Source organism: Taudactylus pleione, unplaced genomic scaffold, assembly GCF_031769625.1.
Source record: "Taudactylus pleione unplaced genomic scaffold, aTauple2 ptg000468l, whole genome shotgun sequence".
NCBI classification, from domain to species: Eukaryota; Metazoa; Chordata; class Amphibia; order Anura; family Myobatrachidae; genus Taudactylus; species Taudactylus pleione.
In genome coordinates, this window is record NW_028284870.1 from 2,249,115 (window position 1) to 2,275,396 (window position 26,282).

General features: G+C 45.2%; 1 protein-coding gene across 1 annotated transcript; it reads left to right on the forward strand.

Annotated features, from left to right (window-relative positions):
* Positions 1-15,684: 15,684 nt before the first annotated feature.
* On the forward strand, positions 15,685-25,786 carry TMEM18 (transmembrane protein 18). The gene is made up of 5 exons (XM_088448843.1): positions 15,685-15,889; positions 18,695-18,815; positions 21,355-21,409; positions 24,103-24,196; positions 25,158-25,786. Exons 1-5 carry the CDS (start codon positions 15,848-15,850, stop codon positions 25,251-25,253), a joined length of 408 nt encoding a protein of 135 aa, XP_088304969.1. The 5' UTR covers positions 15,685-15,847; the 3' UTR covers positions 25,254-25,786.
* The last annotated feature ends 496 nt before the right edge of the window (positions 25,787-26,282 follow it).

Genomic DNA, 26,282 nt, shown 5'->3' on the forward strand with positions numbered 1-26,282 from the left:
GACTTTGAAGAAAAAGAGTAAACAAAGGTAAGTTTTACCATAATTCTCATTTTCTTCTTCAGGGTCCATAGGGATCCACAGGGATACCTTGGGGATGTCCCAAAGCAGTATTCAAGGGCGGGGATGCTCCTGAGCTGAGATGAGACTCCTACGCCCAAAGGAAGCATCCTGATAGGTAAAGGTATCAAAGACATAGAACCTGAGAAAGGTGTGGACAGAAGACCACGTGGCTGCCTTACAAAGCTGTTCAGCTGAAGCGCCACGTCGTGCTGCCCACAAGGGACCCACAGAGCGAGTGGAATGAGCAATGACAGAGGCCGGGACAGGAAAATCTGCCTGGGTATAGGCCTGTGAGATAGTCATGCGAATCCACCTGGCCAGAGTCTGTTTGTTGGCAGGCCAGCCCTTCTTGTGAAAACCGTAAAGGACAAAAAGAGAGTCTGACTTCCTGACAGAAGCAGTATGGGCTACATAGATCTTCAGAGCACGGACCACATCCAAGGAGGTCTCACCTGCTGAAAGGTCAGGAAACTGGAAGGCCAGAACCACAATTTCCTCATTAAAATGGAAACTGGATACCACCTTGGGAAGAAATCCAGGGCGAATCCAAAGAACAGCTCTGTCCTGATGGAAAATCAACGGGGAGTGACAGGAAAGCACCCCTAAATCTGATACCCTTCTGGCCGATGCTATAGCCAGAAGAAACCGAGGCCCTGATTCAGAGCCGGACGCTCTGACAGAGCGCTCGCTCTGAATCAGGGCCGTCCTTCCTAATTTTAGAGCGGCCTCCTGGCCGCTCGCATAGCTGTGGGTGATCACCCACAGCTATAGCGAGCGGCCAAAAAGATGGTCGCGATGGTCAAGACCATCGCGACCATCGGGCTCGCGACGAGACCCTTGTGATAGGGTCTCGTTGCCGCAAGCCCTGGAGTGCTTTCGGCTCTATCAGCCGAGAGCACTCCCACTGACATCACCATGGGAACGCCTCCGTCTGGGCAGCAACGTACCCGGCACGCCCACCAAAGGGGGCGTGCTGTCACTCACCATCGACAGTACGCCCCCTTTGTAGCGAGACCCGGAGTGACGGCTTGGCCGTCGCTATCCGGGTCTCGCGCATGCGCACGATGGAGCCAGCTCCCTCGTGCGCATGCGCACTGGCTCAACATCGACCCACTTGCGAGCGCTCTGAGTCTTAGCTGTGAGCCACTTGAAGTCCACAGAGTCCAAAGGCTCAAACGGAGGACCGTGAAGGGCCTGGAGAACCACTGACAAATCCAATGGAGCCACTGGAGGAACAAAGGGAAGTTCTATGCGGAGGACACCCTAAAAGAAGGTGTGAACATCCATCATGGCAGCAATTTTTCGCTGAAACCATATGGACAAGGCAGAGACCTGCACTTTCAATTAATTAAGACAATCTGGCTTGAAGGAAGGCCAGGACTCTAGAGACCCTAAACGCCTTAGGGTCATAATTCTTAGTGGTGAACCATTGAAAATAGGTATGCCACACTCTGTGATAAATACGGGTAGAGGCCGGCTTACGGGCCCTGAGCATAGTCTGAACCACAGAGCGAGAGAAGCCCTTGGACCTTAGGAGGGATGTCTCAAGAGCCACGCCGTCAAAGACAGCCGACCCAGGTCTGTGTGGAGGCTGGGACCCTGAGATAACAGGTCCATCCATTGAGGAAGCATATACGGCGTGTCTATGGAAAGACTCAGAAGATCTGAGTACCAATGCCATCCGGGACAACCTGGTGCCACCAGAAGGAGAATGCCTCCATCCTGCTTGAACTTTCGAAGAACTCAAGGAAGCAGGGAGACCGGAGGAAAGAGATACGCCAGACAATGCATCTACAAAGGCTGCTTTGGCATCCCTTGTTCTGGGACTTTAATACAGTAGCTTGTGATTGCGTTGGGAGGCCATGAGGTCCACCTCTGGTAGGCCCCATTTGTCCACTAGGAGTTGAAAGACTTCTGGGTGGAGAGACCATTCCCCTGCATACACATCATGACGGCTGAGGAAGTCCGCTTTCTAATTTAGTGCTCCACGGAGATGGCCAGGATGTGTCCTTCGGCCCATGTGAGAATGTGTGCCACTTCTGCCATAGCTGCCCAACTGCGAGTGCCTCCCTGGTGATTTATGTAAGCCACCGCCGTGGTGTTTATGGACTGTACCTGTACAGGTTCACCCTGGAGATTATCTTGAGCCTGAATGAGGTCTCTGTAGATGGCTCTGAGTTCTAATACAATGCTTGGCAGAGATGACTCCACTAATGTCCAATGACCCTGAAAGGAGTGTTGACCGGTCACTGCACCCCATCCTGAGAGACTGGCATCTGTTGTGAAGAAAATCCAATCCGGAATCCAAAAGGGGCACCCTTTGGTCAGGTGGGACGTCTGTAACCACCAAGAAAGGGACAGCCGAATCTCTGGATAGAGAATCATTGTCTGGGATCTGATCCTCTGAGGCAACCCTTTCCATCTGGATAGAATCAGGTGTTGTAGTGGCCTGGAGTGGAACTGGGCGTATTCCACCATGTCGAAGGTGGATACCATGGATCCCAGAATCTGCATAGCCACATGAATAGACACTCCGCGGTTGCAGAGGAACCTGCGAAGGCGTGTTTGAAGTGTCGCAATCTTGTTCTCAGTCAGGAAGATTCTCAGTGTTTGAGAATTCAGCTCAGCTCCCATCCGCTGAGACGGATTTAGGGAGAACCTCTTCCAATTGATCAACCAACCGTGCTTTTGTAGACAGGTAATGGTTATCTGCAGATGTTGTTGGAGAATCTCTGGAGACCTTGCCAGGAGCAGCAGCTCATCCAGGTATGGTAGTAATCTGACTCCCTGATGCCGCAGGTGGGCAGTCATAAAAGCCATAACTTTGGTAAATACCCGTGGAGCAGTAGCCAGTCCAAAGGAAAGAGTCTGGAACTGAAAATGTTGCTGTAGAACAGCAAAACGCAGGTATTGCTGATGTTTCTATTGGCACATGTAAGTATGCATTCTGAATATCCAGGGAAACCATAAAATCTCTAGGCTCCATAGCCAGACCATACAGTTTCCATCCAAAACCTTGGCAGCTTGACAAAACTTGTTCAGGGACTTAAGATTAAGAATAGGTCGATAAGACCCGTTTGGTTTCTTCTCCAGGAACAGGGTAGTATAGTAACCTTTTCCCAAATGAGATGGTGGAACTCACACTATTACCCCCACGAGCAGCAAGGAGTGAATGGCATTCAGTCCTTGCTGCTGGGACTTTAATACAGTAGCTTGTGATTGCGTTGGGAGGCCATGAGGTCCACCTCTGGTAGGCCCCATTTGTCCACTAGGAGTTGAAAGACTTCTGGGTGGAGAGACCATTCCCCTGCATACACGTCATGACGGCTGAGGAAGTCCGCTTCCCAATTTAGTACTCCCGCAATGAACACCATGGAGATGGCCAGGATGTGTCCTTCGGCCCATGTGAGAATGTGTGCCACTTCTGCCATAGCTGCCCAACTGCGAGTGCCTCCCTGGTGATTTATGTAAGCCACCGCCGTGGTGTTTATGGACTGTACCTGTACAGGTTCACCCTGGAGAATATCTTGAGCCTGAATGAGGTCTCTGTAGATGGCTCTGAGTTCTAAAACAATGCTTGGCAGAGATGACTCCACTAATGTCCAATGACCCTGAAAGGAGTGTTGACCAGTCACTGCGCCCCATCCTGAGAGACTGGCATCTGTTGTGAAGAAAATCCAATTCGGAATCCAAAAGGGGCACCCTTTGGTCAGGTGGGACGTCTGTAACCACCAAGAAAGGGACAGCCAAATCTCTGGAAAGAGAATCATTGTCTGGGATCTGATCCTCTGAGGCAACCCTTTCCATCTGGATAGAATCAGGTGTTGTAGTGGCCTGGAGTGGAACTGGGCGTATTCCACCATGTCGAAGGTGGATACCATGGATCCCAGAATCTGCATAGCCACATGAATAGACACTCAGCGGTTGTTGGAGGAACCGGCGAAGGCGTGTTTGAAGTGTCGCAATCTTGTTCTCAGTCAGGAAGATTCTCAGTGTTTGAGAATCCAGCACAGCTCCCATCCGCTGAGACGGATTTAGGGAGAACTTCTTCCAATTGATCAACCAACTGTGCTTTTGTAGACAGGTAATGGTTATCTGCAGATGTTGTTGGAGAATCTCTGGAGACCTTGCCAGGAGCAGAAGCTTATCCAGGTATGGTAGTAATCTGACTCCCTGACGCCGCAGGTGGGCAGTCATAAAAGCCATAACTTTGGTAAATACCCGTGGAGCAGTAGCCAGTCCAAAGGAAAGAGCCTGGAACTGAAAATGTTGCTGTAAAACAGCAAAACGCAGGTATTGCTGATGTTGCTATTGGCACATGTAGGTATGCATTCTGAATATCCAGGGAAACCATAAAATCTCTAGGCTCCATAGCCAGACCGTAGAGTTTCCATCCAAAACCTTGGCAGCTTGACAAAACTTGTTCAGGGACTTAAGATTAAGAATAGGTTGATAAGACCCATTTGGTTTCTTCTCCAGGAACAGGGCAGAATAGTAACCTTTTCCCCAATGAGATGGTGGAACTCACACTATTACCCCCACGAGCAGCAAGGACTGAATGGCATTTTGTAGAAGCCAGGCCTTGTTTGGGTCCGCTGGGGGACCTGTATACAAGAATTGGAGGGGAGGCTTTCTTAGGAATAAGAGGACGTACCCATGAGAGACCACTTCTTGCACCCATGTGTCTGTGGTGGTCTGATCCCAGATTTGTGCAAATTGAAGAAGCTGGCCACCCACTCTGGGATCTCCCAAGGGGAGGCCCAACCCGTCAGGAAGAGGGCTTGTCATCAGACTTAGCTGCTGGGCATCTGGCGGCCCAGGCCTGCTTGCTCCTCGGCATTGTGGCCTTAGCGGAAGCTGAGTGTCTAGGAAACGACTGACCCTTAGATCTTCTTTGGGGACGAAAGGACCAAAAGGACGTAGTCCTTGGTTTTGGAGTATTTGCTGAAGGCAGAAAGGCAGTTTTAGATGCTACTAATGTGGCCACAATTTTATCCAATGCAAGACCGAAGAGAATGTCACCCGTATATATGGCAAAAATTCTAAGGCCTTTTTGGAGTCTGTTTCCGCCTTCCAAGACCGTAACCAGAGGGCGCGGCGAGCAGACACTGATGTAGCTGATGCTCTGGATGCTAGCAGACTAGCATCCAAGGTTGCTTCTCCAATATATGCAGCTGCATCCCTAATGTGAGCAATGCATGTCATATGATCTCGGGAGGTATCCAGAGAGAGAGAGTCCTCTAAGGTGTCTACCCAGCTCTCAGTTGCCTTAGCCACCAAGGCAGTAGCCATGGTAGGGCGAGCAATTGCACCTGAAAGAGAGTATACAGATTTCAGAGCTGTATCCATCTTCCTATCTGTAGGCTTCTTCAGTGAGGAAGCCGTATGAATAGGCAACGTAGAGGATTTAACCAATCTGGTAATATGGGTGTCCACTGCTGAAGGGGTTTCCCACTTAGTACAAAAAGCGGTAGGAAAGGATAATACTTATGCAACCACTTTTGTTGCTGAACTTTTTACCCGGTATTTGCCAAGCTGCCGCCATATGTTCAGCTAACTGATCTGAGAGAGGGAGCTCAGCCATAACCACCGTTTGTTGTTTAAACACAGGGTGTTTGGATTTAGGGGCAGGTTCGTCATCTTCAATTTGAAGAACAGACCTGACCACCCGCACCAAGGCTGGTATGTCCATATTGGAATGAAGCACATCCTCTCTAGTGAGGGACTCAGCAGTAGAGCCATCATCCTCCTCTGCCTCTGAAGATACCTCTGTATCCGTGAGGTGCGTAGACTGTGAGGATAACACAGAACGCTTGACAGATCTACCAGGTATGGGGATATCCCCCTGTAGCATAGTCTGAAAGGCCGTAGCCATAGCTGCGCAGAGGAGGATAGGGTATCAACCCACGGAGGTGGAATAGGAGGTACCTGCAATGTCTGTACCTGCTGTGGCAATCCCATAGGGGGAATTACAGCACGGACAGCCAAGCGGTCTGCAATAGTGAAAAGGAAGCCCAGGAAGGCTCCTGTGCAGGGGTTAATGGAGCTGATTGACCTGGTTCCCGAATAACAGTTAGCACATAGGCCACCCTGAACCAAATCCTCCTAAGTTAAGCCAGCAGCACAAGATTTGCATGTGAGCGCAACAGGTGCAGCTGATTGTTTTGTACTCTTACCCTTGTTAGACATAAATGTAGAGTACAGAAACATACAATATGGTACTGAGCAAATTACAGTTCAAGTATGCAACAGTATACACCAATTATATGTAACACACACTATGGCACTGGGCAATAGGCAACTGAATGCATGCACAGTGAACCAAATATGTGAGTGTGTGAGCAGTATAGAGATCCTGCCAGCGTTTATAGAAAAACTCCAGGATATGACAGCCCAGGTTAATGGCACAGCTAAGTGCACCTAAGCAGTATGTGACTGTCTTTACTGCTGATTACCTCAGAGTGAAGTACATAAACCCCCAATACACAGATATGCCAGGGTTTCAGAAAGAGAAAATGAAAGGGACATGCATAAGCTGATAGATTTGAGTATAATTACATACAACAGAGCTAGCAGTAAGTCACAATCAGTGCATAAACCTCTATACTGTAATGTGTGCAGCACTTTCAACTACAGAGAATCTATGGGCAGGGACCCAAATTCTGGTAGGCTATAGCGCTACATAACCTGACTTCAGGGAGAGGTATGTAGAGGGACCGGACCCAGCATTTCCCCAAGAAGAGCTGGGGCTGTCAATATATAGAAAATGGTGACCGGAGCTCTCAGAGGGGATGTGGCCCGCTGGCAAATGCAGTTGAGGTTGACCAGACCTCGTAGGAATGACGCCCTGAGCTGAGGGGAAGGGCCGCTTTAAAGGGGAAGGTTGACCTCCCCATGCTGATTTTTGATCACTGGGACCCGGTTTTCCCGCACCTCTGTACCCTGGTGGTCTAGTGGATCACACAGACGGGGTCGGTGTGCACACTCAGCGCCTTCGGTCTGTCCCCAGAGACTGGAGGCTGCACTCCGCGGGTCACTGCAAGCGATTACCCGCATTACCTGTCCCCTGAAGTCCGGGCTGCAGTCTGGGACGTCCCATGCGGCCAGCTAGCCAGGTCCCCGGGATTCCACCGAAATCACCATGACTTGCACGCAGGCGGCAATGGTGTCGCGACACCCCAAAGGGGTGATGGAGCAGCAGAACAGACGTCCAAAGGACAGTCTGATGCTGCATGCTCAGTTGTAAAAAAGAAATAAAGAATAAATAATAAAATAAAGCTTTGGGCTGCATAAGGCAGCCCAATATTTAAAAAGGTGAACCAATGAGTTAATTCAACAGTCAACTGTTTAAAGCTTTAAATTCTCGGCAAAACTTACCTGTGACAGTTGGTTATTGTGTATGCAATTCTATGTCCATGCCACAAATTATATGTCGGGAAGATATCACGAATGTTAAAAGAAGTAATTGCCCTGAAAAGGTCATTAATTAAAAAGGCCTTATAATTGGGTGATAATAAAACAACACCAGTGGCTAGACATTCTGCTAGATTTTGAAACTCATTGGGCTCAACTCTGTGTAAGATGCAACCAAGTCTGTGTCTTTTGCCATATTTCAGTATCTATGGACACTGAAAGTGGGCATCTAAGTCCTTGGCCTTGCACATTTGGATGCACAGATGTACACTAGGGAAGAGCTTTGTAGCAACATAAAGTTGCAGGCGCAACTTGGTGCATCTTTAGATGCACCATCGAAACTTACACCAGCCTTATGACATGAGCAGGTTATACATATAAATATGGCCTCCTATGTGAGCAGTTCTGCGTCTATAAATGCAACCAGTATCAGCAACACGCCCATGACACTCCCATAAGATGCAACGTCTCTGTGCGTCTGTTTAGCTACCCCCGTTACCTCCCAGGCACCGCCCAGGAACACCTCATACATTTATGCTACTGTGCATTTAAATTTGTATTATTTACTTGTATGAACAAAATCGGGGTGCACACGGTGCTGCTAAGACGCATGCATCGACAAAAAACATTGCTCCACAGAGTCTCACATCATGGCTGCGGCCAACTCTGAATCAGGCCTATTGTGTGAATTGAAAGTGATACTAATTCAATCAAATCCCTCTTATGCTGAGGAGGTGACAGGAATAATTTATTGTTCAAAGAGAGGCCCATAATATTCATCAGCTAAATGTGCTTTTACGTATGGGACTCAATGAGGAGTTGCATAAATTGTCTCTGTATCTTTTGTTTTATACAATACGTGTATTATAAGGACTAAGTGTGTTATAACACAAAGTGTAATTTATATAACAGTTAAAAAAAACAGTTGAACAAACATTGAACAACATCTACGACAAGGTAATTACAATATCATTCCTTACCAGTAGTTTGTGTGTTGTACATTTTTGAATGTATGGAAAAAATGTATCAGAAACTTCTATTAATGATCTCACTCCATGGAATCATCTCTTATGGTGCATACACACGATCAGATTTTTCCTTCAGATATGAACGATAACGATTTAAAAATCGTTCAGTCGTTCATATCTGAAGGAAAATCGTTCATATCTGACATGCCTGAACGATGGACGATCAACGATGCGCGTTCCCGTTTGTCAGATAACGATATCTGACATCTGATGGGTTTGCAGTCAGACTTGGACGATTCCATTCATTTTAATGCAGTCAAAAATCGTTCAATCGTTCAAATCGTTCAAAACTTTGGTAAAATCATTCAAATCGTTCAATCGTTCATCTGACAAATCTGACAAGTCTGACAAATCTGACCGTGTGTACGCTCCATAAGACTACTACATCCTTTACTCTCCCTGCAGCTCATCCTTCTGTACATATTGCTGCCTCATTACTTTCCTCTTCTCTTACAAACACATATGAGCTTTTAACTTATCTATACACATTGACAATAACATCCACAACCTCTCGCTATAACAAACATTCAGACAAATCCAACAATTATATTTATATCTCGCTCCTGTTGCTTCTATTAGCTGGTGACATATCTTCAAATCCAGGCCCAACCCACATGCCACACCTACAACGAACTATAAATCCAGCTAACCCCATAAACATTGCATGCCTCCCTTCACCATCCAAGTCACTAAAATGTGCCTTATGGAATGCACGCTCTGTCTGCAACAAACTAACATCCATCCATGACCTCTTTATTTCATCTAACCTCAACCTTCTGGCAATAACAGAAACATGGCTAACACCATCAGACACTGTCTCCCCTGCTGCACTTTCACATGGTAACCTACACTTCTCACACACCTCCAGGCCTAGCAATTGTAAAGGAGGTGGGGTAGGAATATTACTCTCCCAATCTTTCACATTCACAATTCTCCCACAGGTATCTTCACTCACATTTACATCATTTGAAGTACATTCTATCAGGACTTTCACCCCTTTCTCTCTGCGAGTTGCTGCTATGTATCGCCCGCCTGGGCCACCGCAACAATTTCTGGAACATTTTTCAGCCTGGCTCCCTCACTTCCTATCCTCAGACATCTCCACCATCATTATGGGTGATTTCAATATCCCCATTGACAGTCCACAATCTCCTCATGCCTCCAAACTACTCTCTCTAACCTCCTCTCTTGGCCTCTCCCAATGGACTGACTCCTCTACTCATAAGGAGGGCCACTGCCTTGATCTTGTATTTACCAGACTATGCTCAGTTTCTGATTTCACTAATGCTCCTTTCCCTCTCTCAGATCACAATCTTATCACCTGCACACTTTCCTCCATTACATCAACCTCAATGTCAGTGAAATCAACCAAACCTCCTAAAACCCGCAGAAATATTAATGTGATTAACTTTCAACAACTATCTACCTCTCTACAACAACGACTTTCACCAATTTCTGCACTCACTTCTCCTGAGACTGCTGCATCACACCTAAACCAGATTCTAGTAAAAGCCCTCGATGAAGTAGCTCCAGCTACCCATCACACTCCGCGTAGACTTAGACGTCAACCGTGGCATTCTAACTTAACAAGGCATCTACAAAAACTCTCATGTAAAGTAGAACGTCAGTGGCGAAAGTCTCGCACTCCAAGTGACTTCCTCACATATAAGTCTATCTACAACTCTTATCGTACTGCTCTGGACACTGCCAAGCAAATATATTTCTAATCTCTTATCTCTGCTCAAGCCTCTAACCCCAAGCAACTTTTTAATCCATTTAAACTGCTTCTTACCCCTCCCTCACCCAACCCACCTGCTATTATCTGTGCACAAGATCTTGCGCCCTATTTCAAGGGCAATATCCAAAATGAAATGTTATTCTCTTCCTCAACTAGTGACCTACTCAATTCCCTACCTGAACCCTCTGGCACATTCTCTTCATTTGACCCCACAAATGAAGATGAAGTATCTACACTCTTCTCATCCTCCTACTCTATTACCTCTCCTCTAGATCCTATACCCTCACAAATTAGTAAAGCTCTGTCTCCTGTGCTCATCCCAACCCTAACTAAAATCTGTAATCTCTCTCTTTCTACTGGCATCTTTCCATCACTGTTCAAGCATGCAGTGATTACTCCCATTCTGAAAAAACAAAATTCTGACCCTAACACTCTCTCTAATTACCATCCTATCTCCCAGCTCCCATGCCCCTCCAAGCTACTGGAGAGACGTGTCTACACCCGCCTCACAAACTTTTCTTAACACCCACAACTTATTGGACCCACTTCAGTCTGGCTTCCGTTCCCAGCACTCCACAGAGACAGCACTGACTAAGGTAGTAAATTATTTGGTCACTGCCAAGGCTAAAGGCCATTACTCACTTCTAATTCTTCTAGATCTCTCTGCTGCTTTTGACACTGTTGACCACTCTCTTCTCATACAAACACTACAGTCCCTAGGTCTTAAGGACACAGCTCTTTCTTGGTTCTCTTCCTACCTATCTGATCGCTCTTTTTCTGTTCGTTTTTCTGATTCTGCCTCCTCTTCGCTACCTCTATCAGTTGGAGTACCCCAAGGCTCTGTCTTAGGTCCTTTGCTATTCTCAATCTATACCACCTCTCTAGGCAAACTAATCCGCTCTTTTGGATTTCAGTACCATCTGTATGCGGATGATACTCAAATCTACCTATCCTCTCCAGATTTATCACCATCTGTATTGGTCCGTGTCACTGAATGTATTTCTGCCATTTCATCTTGGATGTCATCTCGCTACCTGAAACTTAATATTTCTAAAACAGAATTAATTATATTTCCACCAGCCAATAACAGTTACCAATCTGATCTCTTTTTCACTGTTGATAACTCAACAATCCACCCCACCCCACAAGCTCGCTGCCTTGGTGTCATCCTTGATTCTGAACTGTCCTTTGTTCCCCACATTCAATCTGTCTCAAAATCATGTTACATACATCTAAAAAACATATACAAAATTCGACCATATCTCACACAAGACACTGCAAAAACTCTAATCCATGCACTCATTATTTCCCGCATTGACTATTGCAATAGTCTCCTTACTGGTCTTCCCAAAAACAGGCTATCTCCATTACAATCCCTTATGAATGCAGCTGCAAGGCTTATCTTCCTTGCCAAACGTTCATCGTCTGCTGCCCCGCTCTGTCAGTCCCTCCATTGGTTGCCAGTTTTCTACCGTATTCAAAATACTGTTACTTACACATAAGACCATTAACGAAATTACACCAACATACATCTCTTCACTCATCTCAAAATATCTCCCAACCCGACCTCTCCGCTCAGCACAATATCTGCGTCTCTCATTCCCGCGCATTACTTGCTCCCATTTACGGTTACAGGACTTTCTTCGGGCTGCACCCACTCTGTAGAATGCCTTACCACACACAATAAGACTTACCTCTAGTCTTCAATCCTTCAAGCGTTCCCTGAAAACTCACCTCTTCAGACAAGCTTATCAGATTCCAGAACTGACCAAATAACCTTCATAGCTTCCATGTCTTATTACATCCCCTCTCACAGTCCACACATAACATCACATATTGCCTTTCTTTCACATACTTCTGACATTTTGCCGACATTCCTGTGTGACTGGATCATGCAGCCCACCAAGAAACTCTGCATTCTGGCCGGACCAAATTGCAATATATAGCACCTATCCTTGTGTATCAATGCCTATTTCCCTATAGATTGTAAGCTTGCAAGCAGGGCCCTCTTACCTCTATGTCTGTCTGTTATTTCCCTGTTTTGTTCTAGCAATGTTTCCAATTGTAAAGCGCAACGGAATATGCTGCGCTATATAAGAAACTGTTAATAAATAAATATATGCTCACTTTGTAGGAATTTGATGGGAAGAAAAAAACTCAATGGATAGGCTGACACATACAGTACTTGCACTCAAATAAGGGTATTTAATCTGTGTGGTGACCAGTGTGGTGCTGGATATTTTATTCATAAACTGAACACTTTATAATCTCTAGTAAGGGCATATTTACCTACTCTCCCGGTAGTTGCGGGAGGCTCCCCAATTTTTCGGGTAGCCAACCGCACCCTTGAAAGAGAGTCCGGATCTCCTGCATCCCATTCACTTCCTAGTGAAGTGGGCAGGATTGGGAGATAATTCCTGGGAATTGGCGGATTAGTTTGCCTAGAGAGGTGGTATAGATTGAGAATAGCAAAGGACCTAAGACAGAGCCTTGGGGTACTCCAACTAATAGAGGTAGCGAAGAGGAGGCAGAATCAGAAAAACGAACAGAAAAAGAGCGATCAGATAGGTAGGAAGAGAACCAAGAAAGAGCTGTGTCCTTAAGACCTAGGGACTGTAGTGTTTGTATGAGAAGAGTGTGGTCAACAGTGTCAAAAGCAGCAGAGAGATCTAGAAGAATTAGAAGTGAGTAATGGCCTTTAGCCTTGGCAGTGACCAAATAATTTACTACCTTAGTCAGTGCTGTCTCTGTGGAGTGCTGGGAACGGAAGCCAGACTGAAGTGGGTCCAATAAGTTGTGGGTGTTAAGAAAAGTTTGTGAGGCGGGTGTAGACACGTCTCTCCAGTAGCTTGGAGGGGCATGGGAGCTGGGAGATAGGACGGTAATTAGAGAGAGTGTTAGGGTCAGAATTTTGTTTTTTCAGAATGGGAGTAATCACTGCATGCTTGAACAGTGATGGAAAGATGCCAGTAGAAAGAGAGAGATTACAGATTTTAGTTAGGGTTGGGATGAGCACAGGAGACAGAGTTTACTAATTTGTGAGGGTATAGGATCTAGAGGAGAGGTAATAGAGTAGGAGGATGAGAAGAGTGTAGATACTTCATCTTCATTTGTGGGGTCAAATGAAGAGAATGTGCCAGAGGGTTCAGGTAGGGAATTGAGTAGGTCACTAGTTGAGGAAGAGAATAACATTTCATTTTGGATATTATCAATCTTGCCCTTGAAATAGGACGCAAGATCTTGTGCACAGATAATAGCAGGTGGGTTGGGTGAGGGAGGGGTAAGAAGCAGTTTAAATGGATTAAAAAGTTGCTTGGGGTTAGAGGTTTGAGCAGAGATATATAGGGCCATTTTCAATTTGAGGAGAAAAGTCCGAGGCCGGACTTTTCGCCATCAACGTTTTTTGCAGGGATAAAGTATCGGGCGCATGTCCGCTTATCCCCGTATTCAATTTGGGTCCGGCGAAAACGGGACCCAGCGGAAAGGTAAGTATCGAAAAGTGCTGTCAGTTTTTGGGGAAATCATCCTATCACTCCCCAAAAAATGTCCTGACATGGGGGATCACTATGGGTACCCTCGATTTGGCCTGCTGAAGATAGTCGGGGTTTTCAAATAGCCGCGGCAGGTGCATAAATGCGCCTGTGAAGAACTAGTGAAGAATAGCACTTAGGCATAGTTATTTTTACCCAAAAAAAAAAACTATCAAATTTGGGGTACATGAAAATGGGTGTAAGCATATTTTTAAGTCCCTAAAGTCATTTTTTAAAATTCTTCAAAAATGCACCTGCCGCTACCAGCCGCATTCTGGATAACACCTGCCGCATACATGGGAACCCCCCCTGAATCAATTTTGTTAGTTTAAAACTTTGTTCCCCAATATTTTTTTTTCACCCTCAAAATGAAAGTAATTTTTTGGGGTGTCCTGAGGATTTTTTAAAAAATTTTTTTACACAGAATACTTTTAGGGAACATTAAAGAGGTTACAGGCTATTTTTTTTTATTCTACACCCCAAAACCCCAATTCTGCACTTTTTTTCGCCATGTAGTACATGGAGAATAGTTATCCCAGTTTTTTAACAAAGACTTTTCGCACCGGCGAAAAGTCTTTGAAATTGAATATAGGGATAATTGAAACAGGCGAAAATAACGTCATCGGTGATAAATTATCGCCGATAACTGACTTTTCGCCCCATATTGAATATGCCCCATAATGTATATATAATTGTGTTTCTTAGCTCCACCCCAGTAGCTCCTCCCACAATTACTTACCATATTTTTCCAGAATAATAGCCCTGATTGTATATATGTAAATATGTAACACCATAGGGAAAAGGTTGTCTGTTAATTTTCCTTACTGCAACACCCAATTACAATATCTCTATGTACAACAAGGTTGTTTATTTTGTGTCAGTGATCACCAAGGCATTGGGACAGACTTATGCTGGGTCATGCTTGCCGACCTTCTGGCTGGGGGCACCCAGGTTGGCGCTGCAGAGGGTGTCATGGTGGTAATAGTGGGCGGTGCAGTAGCGTGGCAGTGTGTTTGCGTCACCGCGGCCCGCCCCGTTTTACAATGCTGAGCGTTCTGGCATTGCAAAGCAGGGGGCTGGGCTACGATGATACGATTAAGCGCGAATCGCATCACCGGACTCCTCTGGACCGCCCACTTTGACAGGTAAATACGGAGAGTGGCTGCCAAACCGGGAGACATGCCCTCTCCTGCGGGGAGCGGCATCTGATATTTGGGAGCCTCTCGGCCATTGTAGGAGAGTCAGCAAATATGTGCTGGGTACACAATGGGCGATATATCATGCTTACAGCCGACAGACAATATATCGTCCAGTGCATTGGCTCGCGTGTACACATGATATATCTGTGAACTACATCTTTCAGATATATTGCATCAGCCGTGCAGCATTGCAGATGTGATGTATCTGAAAGGCGTATCGTGCACATCTGCCTGTGTGTACAGATGACTGACCAACCCATATGCCGGCCACATGAACCAGCGACAATTATATCACACCCGGGTGGGCATATTTAAATGCTGTCCAGTTGTGATGTCTGGCCAGACATATTGTGCGACCATTAAGCATGTATGCTTACCAAAATCTGGCGCTGGGCGCCGTCGGCCATATGTGTACCTCACATGACGTGATGGATACATCAAGCTGACCCATATCACTCAGGGGACAAATTTTGCATTTAGTTGCTAGAAAATGTAACAGAAGCAGATATTATTCTAGGGGGTCTATTTACTAAGCAGTGTTAGGAGACAGAGTGAAAAGAGATAAGGTACCAGCCAATCAGCTCCTAACTGCCATGTCACAGGCTGTGTTTGAAAAATGACAGTTAGGAGCTGATTGGCTGGTACCGTATCTCCTTTTACTTTGTCTCCTAACACTGCTTAGTAAATATATCCCTCTAGAACTGCAGCGTTATAGGTGTCTCTTTCACACACACACTACTAGTGCGGCACAGTAACTATCAGGCTGTCTTGTCAGTCAGTGACTTGCTATAGGGGCGGGGGAAGAGGTGGAGGCCGCACTGAATCCCCGCCCTCTCATAGCTGCCGTTTCCATCCCGACCCGAGCTGCTTCCGTATACCATGAACAAGGAGCCCGGGGTCTGGGCCCTGCTGGAGCGTGTGGTGAGTGTCTGTGAGCACTGCATGTGTAGCGGCGGTGGAGGAATGAGTCATCCCGTCATACATGTATATATGTATGTACCTCCCGTACTACAGGTGGCCGGGTGCATGTACATGGACTGTATTTCCTCATTGTAGCTGCTGCCACCTGTACGCAGTGCAGGGCTTCCGAGGGATGAGGTGGCAGCAGACCTGCCCTTATGGGAAATATGATTAGCTTGCCATGATAAACGACCAAATTGTGCCCACTCCCATTCTATGTGTTCGGTCACCCTGATAATCCTCTGACACTTTCTACAAAGACTAATGTGCTAGTATGATGGTAAGCTCAGCTATAGAGTTATTACATGTGTGGCTGATCCCTAATGACATGATCATTGTGAGTAGTTGGTATTGTTTCCAGTTGTGCATTATTATTATTAAATTATATACTGGCCTCAAATTAGTATGCATGTTTTTTATTTTCATTTATTTTTATTGAGCGACTTGTACAACCAGCTTTGTACCTCCTGAATATTAAAGCTGCACTATCCTCAGCGGCAGAGGTTCCCAAACATTCTCAAAATCACAATGCCCGTAGCGTCAAAGCAGTTTTTTTTCACAGCACCCTGTGGGTGTGATTGGGACACAATGAGAAATATACATACAGATAGGCGGCGCCCATGGAAAGGTAGAAAGACACGTACACATACTGTAGAGGTTGGAGACAGAGGCCAAAATACAAAGATGGTGACAGACAGAGAATAGGACACATATGGGGAGGAGTGGGGGGGGGGGGGGGGGTGTGACTGGGGAATGGAGTCAAGGGTGAGCAGGAGAGGAGAGTGGTCATTACTTACGGGATGTAGTCAGGATCCCAACGGTCACAAAACTGACAGATTCCGATGGTGAGTATAAGGGTTAGGCACTAGGGGGAGGGCAAAGGTGCCCATACACTGTGCGATTTGCACCTTGGAGATCCGTCGGCCAACATTTTGGGCGGTCCCCACACACTGTGCAATCGGGTGGCCGAGCACCCGCATAGCGCTGCATGGGATCGTACTTCGCATCCCCAGATCAAATGAACATGCAGTAAGATCTGGAGGTGCGATGTACGACCCCACGGGAGCACGCTCTGTCCGATATCATGCCCATACACGGTACGATATAGCAGCGATATCGTACTAATCCTTTGGATCGGCTGCTATATCGCACTGTATATGGGCACCTTTAGGATTATGCTGAGGTAGGGGTGAGTTACAGTAGGATTGGGGTTAGAATACTTACCAAAATTTTGGGATGCTGCTGTTGGTATTCTGACAGTCGGCATTGTGACCGTCAGGATACCATACCTAACCCATTATTTACATATGAAGCACTGGACTAGATAGATGTTTAAAGCAGAAACTGATTAAGGAATACGGTTTATTTTTCATACATACATTCATAAACTGCGCAAAGAGTGGAGTGTGCATAAGTTGATGACACCACTGTAGACATATAAAAGACATAACAATATTATATGATGTTGCGTAATAATAGCCCTAAAGCTGTGTTCCCAGTACAGGAGAGCTATGTAATCACCTAGCAGTTATTCTGTATACCTGTACTTTGCTGTAAGACTACAAGAAAGGTCTGTACAGTAATGGTGCCTGTTGTATAAGGTATTTCAGTATCTCCAGAGATCACCTCTCAGAACTCTCACATGCTGAAAAGACATGGGGGTCTATTTACTAAGCCTTGGATGGAGATAAAGTGGACGGAGATAAAGTACCAGCCAACCAGCTCCTAACTGTCATTTTTTAAACACAGCCTGTGACATGGCAGTTAGGAGCTGGTTGGTTAGTACTTTAATCTCTATTCACTTTATCTCCATCCAAGGCTTAGTAAATAGGCCCCAAGGTTATTACAGAGTCACAGGCTAAAGCTTGCCACACTTTTAAAATCTGGTTATGTATGGAAACAAATGACAATTGCCCATTTACTCCCAAATGCTGGAAAATGGACGAAAACGGTTGTTCAGACGGAATCGGTATGTAATGCCGGCTGTGGGAATGCCTCCTGTCAAAATACAGACAGCGGCATCCCGATGGTTGATACTTACCCTTTTCCCTTCTCCCCTAACCCTCCCTTCTTGTAGCCTAACCCTCCCCAACCCGCACCATAACCCTCCCCCTTAGTGCCTAAACCTAACCCTCCCCCCCTTAGTGCCTAACCCTAACCCCCCCCTCAGTGGTGCCGAACTCTAACCCTCCCCCCTAGGGGTGCCTAATCCTATCCTAACCCCGCTACGCTGCTTAAACCTAAAATCCCTGACGGCCAAAGAGTCGCACCACAGTATGGCATGACTAGAAGGGCTGTTTAAAGCGCAAGGAGGCTAGATGTATGTGGACTCATCTGTACATCCATATGTAAACCAGCCCCAAAGCAATTAGTAAGATCTACTTGTTGATGAAAACACACTGATACTTTTCAGAGCTTGTGTTTTCTAAGGGTTCCATATAAATGGCCAAGAAAAACCTTATATGAAAATGGCTTGTAACCATATGGATCATTGTGCCTTATAAACAATGCAGGGAAATGGCACTGATTATACCATTTGAATGTATATATTTCTGATTTTTTTTTTTTGTTTCTCTCAAGTATATAACAGCTACATAATGGGGGTAGGGTGCAGTCAGGGAGATAGCTAGACTCTTCTGGGAGTCGGGGAGATTGCTACTAGAATCAGGGAGAGTTGGTAAGTATGAGTTAAGGATACTTATTTGCTACATATAAAGGTCTGTTGATTTTAAAACGCTTGCATTAAATATTTCTTTCTGTTTTTAGCCTATTGACTGGTCGGAACCATGGATAGTCGGACTTTTGGTGTTCCACCTCCTGTGCTTCATTGTGACTTGTATTTCCTTTAAGTTTTACAAACTTCAGATTGCTCACTTTCTATTTATGGGTAAGTCAAGATAAAACTGTATTTCCAGTATTGTGGTTTTAACATTTTTAAATGATATCAGTCCATTCGATTGGCTTATATAAATCATTATAGGGAGGTAGCCACCTGCATCACAGACATGGTGTGGCTGGGGGAAGCATTGTCACCCAAGGCAGGTCATCCTGTTCAGTTAATGCCAGACATTCCAGAAAAATGTCCACGACTGGCCTAGCCAACGATTTTATGGAGTATGGTGACTTCATCCTTATACATGTATAATATATGTATGCATATGGGAAATTGGATATAATCCATTATTAATATAATAATCCACTATTACCACTGTAAATAAGCCTTAATAACAGACAATAAATGCACAAGTTAATCTGAGGGCTGCTTTAACCACATAACTGATGAATGTTTTTACAAAAAGTGACCTAATTATTAACAAGCGTTTAAAAACCTTTTTAACTCAGCCTATGGGGTTTTGAGCACAACAATGGAGGCTTGTCTAGCAGACTACAGTACCATCATTCCCCGCTCTAGCTTTTTCCCATTAACTTTGTAGCTATAGACCTTCCTATAGTAATTGACCCCCCCTGTAGCATTTCCCACACACTGTATCCTTAATGCCCCTGTAGCATTATCCCCCACCCCTGTGTCCATAGGTCTCCATTGTAACATTTCCCCCACCCCAGCCCCCAATGTCCAGATGTCCCCATTGTAGTGTATCACCCACCCCCTCCTGTGGCAATAGATCCCCCTGATCTCCCAGTGGCACCCCCCACACCCAGTGTCCAATGGTCCCCATTGATACACTGCCTCCATAGTGGCAGCAAATCCCTTTATGGCTTTAGCCCCCTCCCGCTGTGGCTATAGATGCTCTATTGGTACTTATCCCTCCCTCCCACAGAGCAGATCAAAGGGAATATATATATATATATATATATATATAAATATATATATATATATATATATATATATATATAATGAGTGGCTTGAGTCATGGATTCTGTGTGGGGCTGGAGGGATCCTCCCACGCAGGGTAGAAATAGTGTGACTACACCTAGAGGCTGCCTTATGTAGAGAGTTCAGATGAGGCTAACGAGGCAGGCCAGTCAGGCTGCCAGAAGAGAGTCCAAGTGGGACTGTGGCAGCTACAGAGCCCAGTGCGCCTGGATGACGGTGGGGGCCAGTGTCCAGACCTGCAAGATGTAGGACCAAAAATCTCTAAGACTGTTTGTGTGAAGTTGTGGCAGCCAGGTCAGGCCATTAGGCCAGTGTCCATACCTGCAGGGAGGACCACAAGAGAGGCCAGTAGGCCGTGTTTATACCTGTGAGAGACAGCATTGAGAGACTGTTACATTTGCAGACTAGCTGCCCATTATAGTCAGGGTTCAAGAAGTGAGACAGTGCCCTGCATGGGGGCTAGGTTGTGTATTACTTTTGTTCATGAATTCTGACAGTAAAGCTCCATTATATTTAATTTAAACCTGAAACGCTGCATGTGGGTCTTTATTATGCACTTAGACACTGTACTACTGACCCATCTACAGAGCGGAATTACCCCAAGTTTTATATATTGTTCTTGAACTAACTAAATGATGGTAATAATAAAAAAAAATCAACATATTCCGAGGACACATTTTTGTAAAAGATATTGGGGGAGATGTATGAAGCCCAGAAGCGGTATACACGCACGTTATGTGCGCTGTTACCGCTTCTCCCCGATGTATGATCGGAGGTCTGGGCGGTAAATGACAGGGGCGCCATGCGCCCCTGTCATTATCGGCGCTGCTATCTACAAGACAGCAGCGCCGAGCGGCAGGGCCATGTACGAACGGTCATACCGCATGACCTTTCGGCCGGCTGTAGCTGTCGTTATCGACAGCTACAGCCTGGCGCTAGCCTATCCCCACAGCAGGGACAGCGCTGTCCCTGCTGGTGCTGCTGCCGGCTCCAGGCTACACGCGGGGATCTCGCGATACTTGCGACATGCTCAGTGGAGCCTGCCGGGACAGAGACACAGCGCATCAGCACTAGGCTGATGCGTTGTGGTCTCTAACGGGTAGCGCCGGAGCAGGGAGTTAACGCTCCCCCTCTCCGGCCGATGAGATGTTTATACATCTCATCAGTAGTGCTTCCTGCTTCGCCTCAGTAAAGAGGCGAAGCAGGAATCGTTATAGCGGCACTTAACGTACCACTTTCATACATCTACCCCATTGATCAGCTCTAAGTGGTTAAGGCAATCAGAACAACGCCTTGCAGTAGGCACAACACTAGTCCAGAACATACATTCTCTACTCGTGCTCTTATGAGGTTGAGTGCAGCAGAGTTAGGTAATTACTAATTTGACTAGTCCTCAATGGCTGAATGTTTCCAGCATACAAGGTGGAGCTGAAATGGAAATTTCATGAAGCCATGCATCAGTTAGCTTTCCCTGCGCTGTGATAATCAGCTCTGTCCGTTAGTCTTTTGCATTTTCATTACTGTGTCTGCCACTGTGGCATCACTAAATGCAAATGACATGCTTGGAATCTTTGGTTTTCTTTTTTTGCAGTTGGCTTGGTGAGCTGTGCTGAATACATCAATGAAGTTGCGGCTTTGAACTGGAAGTAAGAGAGAGCATATTTTATTGTTCATATGCTAATGATAAATGTATAATTCTTTGCTAAGTGCAAGACTAATTTGAAAAGGAAATTCAGCTTGCATATATCCTTATTTAAAGCAGCAATCCCACATAGATTTTTTTTTCTCTTCTTTTAAGTAGACATTTAAATAGAAAACATGCATCTGATAATCATTGTTTTTCTAGAAATTATCTCCTTTTGAAAATATAGGAGGGAAAACAAGTATGTCTGCCAGAAACAGGCAGCCTGCTACTACACATACACAGGCTCTTAGATCAGCATGTCTTGTGATAGGAGAGAGGGGAGAAGGAGAGGGAGGATGTCATAGTGAAAAAGATCTCAGAGGGGTCTTCCAAAGCAGTAAATTGCTGGGTATGGGACTGTGGGCCTGATTCAGACCCGGTCGCAAGCGCTGAGCGCTCGCAACCGGGTCGATGGTGGCCCACAGCGCATGGGCACGACGGAGCCGGCTCCGTCGTGCGCATGCGCGAGACCCGGCTAGCGACGGGCACTCCGTCACTCCGGGTCTCGCAACAAAGGGGACGAGCTGTCTATGTTGAGTGACAGCTCGTCCCCTTTGGTGGGCGGGCCGGGGGGTGGCTGCCCAAATGGAGGCGTTCCCATGAGAACGTCTGTCGTTTGGGGGCGGCCCCACTGACATCACGAGTGATGTCAGTGGAGAGATTCAGGCTCTGTTAGAGCCGAAATCTCTCTGGGGCTTGCGGCCACGAGACCCTACCACAAGGGTCTCCTCGCAAGCCCGATGGTCGCGATGGTCTTGACCCTCGCGACCATCATCATGGCCGCTCGCTGTAGCTGTGGGTGGTCACCCACAGCTATGCGAGCGGCCAGGAGGCCGTTCTAAAAAAAAAATGGCCCTGATTCAGAGCGAGCGCTCTGTCAGAGCGCCCGGCTCTGAATCAGGGCCTGTGTTTGCAATGGCAGTCGCATAAAACTGACTTCTCAATTCCTAAAAGCAGTCTGAAGAATCAAAAAAAGGGAATATGGTAGCAGCTAAGATTTTTCATATAGTTTATGGAATTGCTGCTTGATTTGAAATGGAAATTACCCTATATTAAAAAAATAAAAAAAAATCTTCTGAATCTGCCTCATTTTCCTAGGGAATATATATCTTAAAGAAGAATTTTCCATAGGAGTGCACACTTTCCCATAATAGCAGAGCCATTCTCCACTGTGAAATGCATTTAAAATTGTCCTTACACCAGTGGTTCCCAAGTTTTTTTGAATCACGGCTCCCTAGAGTATCAGCATTGTTTTCACGGCACCCCTAAGCCAAAAGTTTATTGAGAAATTCAGAAACAAAATGTAGTGAAGTAGTAAAATGAAGTAAACTGTGCTTCCTGTCATCCTTAGGGTCCTTTATGTAGTGGTGGACAGGGTTCCACTTCTGTTTGTCCGTATATTTACGTCACATTGACCATAAATAATTTCATTTGGTGCTGGACCACCAACCTGAGGCACCCTTTCAAGTGTCCCGAGGCACCCCAGGGTGCCGCGGCACACCGTTTGGGAACCACTGCCTTACACCATTAAAATGCAGGTAGCTGAGACTCCAGATGGGTTTATTTTATATTTAGAATGTAGGGCTGCTGGCTGTTATACTGGATATGCAAACAAGTAAGATAATGGTATTTTTAAAGTAGCCAATGCCTAATGGGGAATATGACTTGATTTAGCATGATGTATTCATAGGAAAAACTACATAGGACATGGTACAGAGATTGTAGAGACAATGGAGTGTACCATTGTTAGTGCTCAATAAAATAAGTCCTCAAACAGTCTTAAATGCCACTCATTTTGTTTGGAGCTGAAAAGGCCTTGACACACCAGTCTAAAAAATGGTTACATTTAATATAATCCTCAAAATACAGTGTTCTCGCAACGTAAATACCAGTGACGTGCGATGAGGTAAATGGCTCGGGAGGCACTGGCTAGTATCAGAGCCAGTTACACATACATATATGAACCCGAGGGTTTATGTGGGCATTATACAAGGGTGCAGCAGTAGGAATCGCTATGTAATACTGACAGACGGGATCCAGGCGGTCAGAATCCCGACGCCTGGATGCTGACAGGTTTAACATACCGACACTTGGTGGTCGCTATGCTAACCCTACCCTAACCTTCCCTCTCTGGTGCCTGAACCTAACCTCCCCCTCCACGCACCCTAAACCTAACCTTCCCTCCCTTAGTGCCTAAACCTCCCCGTAGTGCCTAAACCTTACCCTCACCCCAATGCCCCCCCCCCCCCCGCCCCGCTACTTACCTTCGGCATCCTGGCCACGGGTTTCTGACCGGCGTCGGTATTCTGGCGCCGGTAAGGTAAGCGTCGGCATCCAGACCACCGGGATGCCTAACGCATACCACAGCAGTATATAGTGCTGGAAATTTGGTGTGTTTTGATCAAGGATGTGCGGAAAAGGTAGACAGAGGAGACAGTGCCTCACCTGTCATACACATTCATACACTCCGAAGTTTTGAAGCAATTTATAATGTTTTCTTTACATTTTCTTAAAATTGTTATACTCAAAACTCTGGAGTACACTGAAGTATGACAGGAAAGGCTCTGCCTCACCTGACTGCACATCACTGGCAAATACTTTGTAGTTTTCTATATGGCAATTTAAACAACTTTTTTTTGTTGTTTTGTTATTCAGAGCATATTCGAAGCAACAGTACTTTGATTCGTCTGGCATGTTCATTTCCTTAGCTTTCTCAGCGCCTTTATTGTGCAATGCTATCATTATTGTGGTAAGTATTCCTTTCATTGCACTGCTAATCTTCTTAAAAGCTTTTACAGTAAATTAACTCAATACTTATTTAATAATGAGACATTATGATTCTACCCATACCTTTGAAAGTGATCAATGGGTAATATTAAGAAGATCTACAGTCAGCATTTGGTGAAAGCCAAATAATCTTGAACTGTGTACCGCTGTGCATGTATAGTACTACACTAGACGTTGCTGCTGTCCTCGGTTCCTATCCTATTTTGATACAGCATAATATCTCAGTAAAACATATTTTCAGTAAGGCTGCATTGCACCTTAGTAGGTTCTTTACAACCACATCACCACAATGAAGTTGATTCAATTAGAGGCAATGTGTGGGAAGTGCCAGTGATGTGCCTTTTTTAAAGCATTGCAGAGCAGGCAGTGGCATCCTACAGTGGCATGATTTCACCCATAGATCGCTAATTTTAGCTCGCAGAACCCTATTGGTGAGAAATAACAATTAAGGCTGCCCTATGTACGGGATTTGTACATACTGCAAATCTCCTTTACTTGTGCCGGAACTGAACGATTTAGCTTTGATCCCAATTGAATTGACCACAATGTGTCGGCTGCGTTACAGCAAAGAAGCCACTGCAACTTCTGATCATTGCAGCCACTGGTGAACATGTATGTAATAAAGAAAATGCACCTTGTTTACAGCAACAAATTAGAGGTTTGATTTTAAATCATTATTTGCTGGTGATGGTGTACAAGTGCATGGTTTAATCTTTCATTTCTTGTGACTGTACAATTCCTAGCTGCCTGATACCCTAGGCATCTGCTCACCTCTATGTTTTGGTGGTGCTTCGTCGATGCTCATTTTTCCTGGTTCCGTAAAATGACAAACTGCATTATTGTCTGAGCTTCTAATCGCCGTTGAATATTGTCCATTTTTGATTTACAAGCCTAGTAATTTGTGCTTCGGTTGTTTACAACAGGTCCATTGGGTGTATAAAACATTGTGTACGATGACGGAACTGAAGACTTTACAGAAGAGAAGGAAAAGTGCAAGGGAGAAAAAGAAGGAAAACTGAGCAAGCTGACAATTTGATTTTTTGGGGGGATTAGTCTTGTGCTTGTTTGCACATCAGAGCCGGCAATCTATTGCTATGTGGATCTCGAGTAAACCTCATTTATCAAGCATCAAAAACCTTGTGCGTGGGGATGTTGAAGAGCTTTGAAATTGTCTCTTCAAGAACTCAAAAGAAAATCAATTATTTTAATTAAATCTGATATGTACACTGCATAAACTTGCACAAACATTTACGTAAAACACGGTTTGTTGGGTGTACTTGACAAGAGAGCTATGATCGGCACAGTATTCAATTACAAAAAGTAGTTAACACACAGAGATCTGATGGAATAACCATGCTTTATAAGGTTAGCTTCATGCCTTGGAGTTTTAGATGAGGAATAAATAAGATGTGAGCAGTCTTTTTCAATTGCTAATAGTCCATTCCACTGTAAATAACTGGGTTTTATTGGCTTATCTTGCAACCTTTCTTGATTTTTGTGTTTTTTTTTTCAATGATTAGATCTGTAAAATAAAACATTTTTTGTACAGTAAGGCATATAGAGATCTGTTTGTTCATTGTGTTCACTGTTTATTGTGTGTGTGTGTGTATGTTTATATACACTCTCAGGTGGGTTATCTATTATATATATCACCTATAAGAAAGGCTCATGTAGTGAAACATATAAGGCATTTATAAAGGGTTATTTAGTGAAGCATATAATATATCGCACAAAGTAGGGATAGTCCAGGAATGATGAAGTTTGTCCATGTAAGACGTTTTGCCTCTTTCTGAGTCCCGTTTTTTTGAGGGAAAAATCTGAACTCGGCGTGCAAATTCGAACCTATCCGAGCCTGCACATCCCTAGCACAAAGTAGCTACAACATTTAATTACAATATTCAGCAATGACCCATGAACGCACTGTATATTAACTTATAGATATATTTAAATTACAACCACACACACACACATATTATATATATATATATATATATATATATATACCCCTTTTACACCAGAGCAAAAACCTGGGTTTTCTACTTCAGGGT

What these genes read in the sequence shown, in the direction of transcription:
- TMEM18 (XM_088448843.1), top strand. Translation starts at nt 15,848, where the DNA reads ATGAACAAGGAGCCCGGGGTCTGGGCCCTGCTGGAGCGTGTG. An exon ending in TGCTCACTTTCTATTTATGG is followed by an intron (nt 18,816 to 21,354) that starts GTAAGTCAAGAT and finishes CTTTTTTTGCAG; the next exon opens with TTGGCTTGGTGAGCTGTGCT. An exon ending in GCAATGCTATCATTATTGTG is followed by an intron (nt 24,197 to 25,157) that starts GTAAGTATTCCT and finishes TGTTTACAACAG; the next exon opens with GTCCATTGGGTGTATAAAAC.